The sequence below is a fragment of the Clarias gariepinus genome, chromosome 17 (assembly GCF_024256425.1).
Source record: "Clarias gariepinus isolate MV-2021 ecotype Netherlands chromosome 17, CGAR_prim_01v2, whole genome shotgun sequence".
Taxonomy (NCBI): Eukaryota; Metazoa; Chordata; class Actinopteri; order Siluriformes; family Clariidae; genus Clarias; species Clarias gariepinus.
In genome coordinates this window covers 7,637,234-7,643,995 of record NC_071116.1, presented here as the reverse complement: position 1 = coordinate 7,643,995, position 6,762 = coordinate 7,637,234, and the positions used below count along the sequence as shown (strand labels likewise).

General features: G+C 37.0%; 1 protein-coding gene across 1 annotated transcript; it reads right to left on the bottom strand.

The window, feature by feature from the left end:
- Positions 1-435: 435 nt before the first annotated feature.
- Positions 436-6,128, bottom strand: ccl27b (chemokine (C-C motif) ligand 27b). The gene is made up of 5 exons (XM_053476073.1): positions 4,909-6,128; positions 4,614-4,728; positions 1,527-1,615; positions 1,238-1,352; positions 436-1,148 (listed from the first exon to the last, which is right to left on the bottom strand). The coding sequence occupies exons 1-5, from the start codon at positions 4,967-4,969 to the stop codon at positions 1,055-1,057; spliced, it is 474 nt and encodes a 157-aa protein (XP_053332048.1). The 5' UTR covers positions 4,970-6,128; the 3' UTR covers positions 436-1,054.
- Positions 6,129-6,762: the final 634 nt, after the last annotated feature.

The following is a 6,762-nucleotide window of genomic DNA, read 5'->3' as shown; positions in this document are numbered from 1 at the left end:
TTTAGATGAATGCCAGAACCCAAGGTTTCCCAGCGGATCACTGCTCAGACATCACACTGCCTCAACTGGCATTTTTTCCATAGTGAAGTCTGATGCAAACTTCTCCTTATGTAAGTGACACAAAAGTGTTTTCCAGTTCTGATGCTCAAGTGCATACTATAGTTGCTCTCAGTGGTGCAGATCAACAACAATCAGGATAATAACTTTTTTTTTTTTTTTTTGCAGGAATGGTCATCATACTAACTTGATTTGCATCTTATATTATTCTTAATTGTGCATGAAAATATGTGTATATATATTACAGTTTTTGTTTGCCACTGCAAGAAAGAATAAATTTTACAGCATATACAGTACACAATAAGCAAGTTTAGTGTAAGATTGTAGAAAAAAACAAGTTATGATTAGGAAGAAATAAACAAACAAATAATGCAAACATCAAGAAGTTCCATTTATTGAATCGGATTAATGAATTAGAGCATTAGAATTGAAAAAAGAAATTAAACACTTAGATGTAGAAATGTAGTGAGCAGCAGTACATAAAACCCAGCATTTTACCGTTTAGCTATTCAAAGACAAAACCTTAACATTTATAGTGTTTTAATTCACAAACTTATGTTTAAAACATTTTTCCTGCAAAAAAGGAAGATTTGGAAACTTTGAGGCAAACTTTGTACCTTTGCATGTTTTGTCACCTTCAGAAACAACTCTTGTAAAAAAAAAAAAACGCCTATGAATTAGTCCATCAGGATAAATTTCTTCCACTGGGTTATTGTAATTTTTAAATATATTTGTTATAAAAGCATTTAAAAGCATTTATTACATTTTCTAACAACCCGAGGGCTCTTTCAGTCACATCAAATGTTTTTCACAAAAACAAATTCGGCATCTAGAGGGAAAAAAAAAAGCATTTACGGAGCTGTTTTGATTGACAATAGCAGGATGAGAAATGACTATTCCGAGTAAAGTTTGAGGCAATGAGGAAAGTAATAAAGTAAATAAGAAATAATCGACAGAATGATGTTTGGCAGTAAAAACAAAGTATCACAATTACTACTTAGATTTTTTTTAACTTCCAGTCAGGCAGATATTTCTTTTGCCAGAGTGGTACACATGCTGTCTTGATTTTGATATTCCCTTTGAAATACAGCCTGAAATAAAAGAAATATTGTTTTAAAAAACTTTTACACAAGTGCTTTATAGACGCTCTACTGTAATTGAGAGGTGTGTTAAAACTCACACGAGGGCTTCAATCTCGCAGGGACCATTGGTATTTTGTATTTCAAAGTACCACGCTCTCCGCACTAAGTCCCTATAAAGTGGAGCTGTTTTAAGGCAGCATCGTGGAATGGCACCTGGAATTTGGAGACAGTTAAATGACAAGGTGAACAGATTTATTGCTTTCTTTTAAGGTATTAACTAAGCAAGCATCATACGATTGCTCACAACAACCTGCAGACTTAACTTACTGCATTAACAGAACATTAGTCTATTAGTTGTATTAATTCCCAGTCATACTGTATATTTACCTTGGACTGAAGCGAAGGTGATACACATGACCAGAAGAAGTATTTTGAAATCCATTTCCATGTGCAGTGATTCTGATCCGATCTTCACACTTCACTGTAACTCGTTCAAGAATCCTGGTGCTTTCTGGCGTTTTGTGGTTATATGAACTGTGACAGGAAGCCACGCCTGACAAAGTGGGCATGAAGTCTCTGTAGCCAAGTTGATAATCACAATATGATCATTTTAGATGAATGCATCATCCTGTGTGGCTTATACAGGTTATTCTTCCTAATTCCTGTGCTTCACACTGCCTATTGGGAAGACTGTACCAGCCTGACTTGCTGACTTACTGAACAGTAGAACAGAGAATATAAAAGAATATACCTGTTAGAACTTGCAGGTTTAAACAAAACAAAACAAAAAAGTCTGGTCAGATGTTTTCCCACGTGTAATATGATTTAAGGAAAACGAAAAAAACAAACAATTTTACAGGAAAAAGAAACTGACACTGCAATTATCTGTTCGTGTAAATGTGCAAAACATTTTTAAAGCAAACTTTTAACAAACTATCAGAGGATCTCATGTGCACAGCCCTCTTCAGGTCATTTCACAGATGTCTGACTGGACTTGAATGTTTCCTTTCTTCTGTCTAGCCTTCCCAACCCATATAACCCGGGTGTGGAGAATATAAGAAGTTGTTGTTACATGTCGAGAGGGCTCAGTACCAAGTGGAACAAAATAGCTGGATCAAGAAATGCTAAGACTCTTACTCCAAAGTGTGCCCTGGATTATTACGAACAAAATGTGCTTTAAAAGTATTGGATACAACTGGTCATTGTAAAAAAAAAGTTAGTGTAAAAACTTTTTTAACTTGGATTTTTCTTGTCAAATTTACAGTGGAAAAAGTGATCTTGGTGTCTTTTTAACATCGCAAAAACTTGAAGGGATGTCTCCATATTTCATGTATTTGTACCTTACTTTTAAAATTTTACTCCACTGGATCTTATGACAAATATCTGTACTCTTCGCTTCACTACATTTTACATGATGTTGCGTTACATAAGCAGAGAGAGAGAAGAAACAGTTGCTGTATCACAGGTGTAGGGGCTTATAATACTTCATGTGTCCAGTAGGGGGAGACATACAGGAGATGTTTCCTTTGTCAACACATGAGTATACTGTGGGGCTCTGGTGGCTCAGTGGTAGGTGTTTCACCTGCCATGCGAAAGGCTTGGGTAAATTTTCCAGCCAGTGCCTCAACCCCAGCCACTGGATACAGTGCCGGTCCCAAGCCCGGGTACAATGGGAGGGTTGCGTCTGGAAGGGCATCCAGCGTAAAACCTGTGCCAAGCTCGTATGTGCGGACCATGTGTGCGCTGTGCAACCCGTTGCTGAGAGCACCTGAAAGACCAACAACAACACCTGAATATACTGTACCTGAAGTATTTATTGTTGATGACCGAAATTATAAAAAATATATATCAAAACAAAATCTAGCAATATTTTATGCAGTTTAGGATTGCTGAATGATGCAGCTGATATATACTCAATATGTTACATGATATACTGATCAGCCATAACATAAAAATAATTAAAACCCATCATCGTCTCCACTATCCCTCTGGGTGTGCTGTGGTATTTTTAAATTTTGTAAGTTGTGAGGTGAGCCTCTATATACGTGGAACCCTACATGTTCCTCATACCATACCCGATCTATTTTGGTAGTGTGGCAGGCACATTATTCTGCCAAAAGAGCCCACTGCCATTAAAGCCATGCAAAAGTAAATGTACTACTGGTTTGCAGCAATATTTAGGTAGGTCTTGCATATTTAAGTAACATCCAGATGAATGCCAGGACTCGAGGTTTCCCAGCAGAACATTGTCCAGAGCGTCACACTGCCTCAACTGACATTTTTTCCATGGTGCATCCTGATGTAATCTCTTCCTCAGATATGCGTCGCTCAGTTGTTTTCTAGTTCTGATGTTTACGTACATGCTGTAGTTGCTCTCAGTGGTGCAGATCAACAGAGTTGATTTGCATCCTAGATTTTTAAAGAATTTCTATCCTTAAATGTGTATGAAATGTGGTCATGTGAGGTATTTAAAATGTTTTTTCCCCCCAGTTTTGTTTTTTGTCTGTCGCTGCAAGAACTAAGATTTTTACAGCATTTACAGTACACTATAATTGTATAGGAAGATACTGTATAAGTTTAGGATTCAGCCCAAGCTAAGAATATTATTGTAGAAAAACAAGTTACGATAAGGAAGAAATAAACACACAATAAAAACACATAAAAGAGGTTTGGTTTATTGAATAGGATTAGTGAATTAAACCATTATAATTAAAAACAAAAGCAAATTAAACATGTAGACATGTAGTGAGCAGCAGCACATAAAACCCAGAATTATACTGTCTGGCTATTTAAAAGAAAAAAACTAACATTTATAGTGTTTTAATTCACAAACGTATCATTAAAACATAACACTGGAAACTTTTAATCTGTACATGTTTTGTCACCTTCAGAACCAACTCTCCGCCTGTGAATTAGTCCATCAGGATCGGTTTCTTCCACTAGTTTTCTTTTTTTTTCTTCTTTTAAATATGGTTTGCCATAGAAGCATTTAGATCCATTTATTATACATTTTCTAAATAACCTAAAGGTTATTTCAGTAACAAAACACAAGATATTTATTTTCCTGATAATTGTTAAGGAAAGCGAGTCTGCAAATATTTTATCTAGAAAGAGAGAGAGAGAGAGAGAGAGAGAAAGGAATGTACAGAGCTGTTTGACTTGACAATAGCAGGATGAGAAATAACCATTCAGAGTAAAGTTGGAGGAAATGAGAAAAGTAATGAAGTAAATAGGAACTAATCAGCAGAATGATGTTTGACAGTAAAAACAGAGTATTTACAATTACAACTCAGGGTTTTTTTTTTAGAATCCAGTCGGGCAGATGTTTCTTTTGGGTCAGTGGTACACATGCTGTCTTGATTTTGAAGTTCCTTTTGAAATGCAGCCTGAAATTAGAGAAGTTTTGTTTTTAATATTTTCTTCACAAGTGCTTATAGACTCTGTACTGTAATTGAGAGCTGTGGTAAAACTCACACGAGGGCGTCAATTTCGCAGTGACCATTGGCATTTTGTATAGTGTAGCTCTTCGCTTTCACCACTACTCTCCTAGGCATTGGAGCTGTTTTAAGGCAGCATGATGGAACAGCTCCTGGAATTTGGAGACAGTTAAATAACAAGGTGAACAGATTTATTGCTTTCTTTCAATACCTAATGCGTAGAGTGCTTACAACAACCAGCGGATTTAACTTACTGCATTATATCTGACACTTTGTTTTAACAGAGCATTAGTCTATATTTTTATAGTATTAATTCCCAGTCATATATTTACCTTGCACTGAGGCGAAGGTGATGCACAGGATCAGAAGAAGTATTTTGAAATCCATTTGCATGTGCAGCGACTCTAATCCGATTTCACACTTCACTGTAGCTCTTTCAAGAATGCTGGTGCTTTGTGGTTATATGAGCCGTGACGGGAAGCCACGCCTGATACCAGTGGGTGTGAAGTTTTTGTACGTTGCAAACTGAGTATTTCAGGTGGACGCATCATCCCGTGTGACTAGCACACACTATTTGTCCTATTTAACCAATTTATCAGTGAATTGTTGTGCACCACTTTATTTGTACTCAACACTTCCTATGTGAATAACTTTATCAGTCTGACATACTAAATACATAAATATCAATATGTTCTTTTCAGGAGGCTTGTGCTACTCTTCCGTCATGTTGGGGCTACCAAAGGAGCTGCTCATGGATCAAGGTAGCCTATTTATGTCAAGTTAATCACAAATATAAATGTCTGTCATTGCAGATCAAACGGATCCTAACAGTAGTGTACCACTCACACTCACAAACCGATGGCATGTTTTAATCAGACCTGAAGAGGATGTTATGGTGAGTGGTGGTAACAGCAACCAGTATTGGGATCAGCTACTCCCCATATGTTAAAGAGCACATAGAAAGAAAAGCACAACTAAAAAGGCGAAGAGTAATTTCCAGCACCTGAGATCAAGTGCTCCTACTGGTACCCAGTACTAACTGAAAGTTCCTTGCTAGGTGGCATGGGCTGTTCACCATTATAGAGCAAGTGGGACCAGTGGACTACAGACTGCAACAGCCTGGTAAGAGGAAAAATATTGAGCTGTATCATGTCGATTTAGTAAAACGGTGGATTGGAGATGATCCATTACCATGGTAGGACGAGTTAATCGATCAATTTCATGGCGTGTTCTGCATCAGACCAAGACTCGCTCACCTGGTGAGGCACGATATCAAAATGTCCTTTGGCAGGATCATTCGCCAGCATCCCTATCGAGTCCTGGAGGCTCAGCGTTGCACCATTGAGGCTAAGGTGAATAAAATGCTGCAAGACGGCATCATCGAGGAGTCAACCAGCCTCTTGTCCACCAACGTGCATTCAACTCAGCGTGCATTCAGCACCATGGCCAGCTCCGCTGGATGCAAGAGAAGGGTGGGGCACCTTAATCCTCCATTTCAATAAAATTGCACTAAATTGCAAACACACACGCATTGCCATAAAAAGGTTTTTGCTCCTTCTTGAGATACACACACACACACACACACATATATATATATATATATATATATATATATATATTATATATATTCCTTATTTTGCATATTTGTCACACTTAAATGACTCAAAGCATTAAACAGATTTTTACTATTACACAAAGATAACCATAGTAAATACAAAATCTAGTTTTTAAGTGATGATTTTATTTCATAAGGAAAAGAAACTGTCAAAACTACCAGGAAAAAGAAAAAGTTATTGACATAAGGGTGACAAAGCCATTTATAAGGCTTCAGGACTCCAACGAACAATTAAAGAGAGCCATTATCTACAACTGGAGAAAGCTTGGAACAGTGGGAACAGTTTTCCAGGAGGACACGGATAAAAAAATACAATAAAATAAAAAAACTGGTCAAAAATGGCATCCATGAAACAGTTCCAAGGCAAAAATGAACACAAAGGCTCGTCTCACATTTGCCAAAAACATCTTGGGTTAAGGTCTTTTTGACATAGAGCCAGGAAGTTTTGGGCAGCTTTTTTCGCTTAATAAATGAAATAATTATTTAGAAACTGCATTTTGCATCATCAGCGTTATCTTTGTTAGTTTGATGATGTGAATCATTTAAGTTTGACGAATATGCAATAAAAATA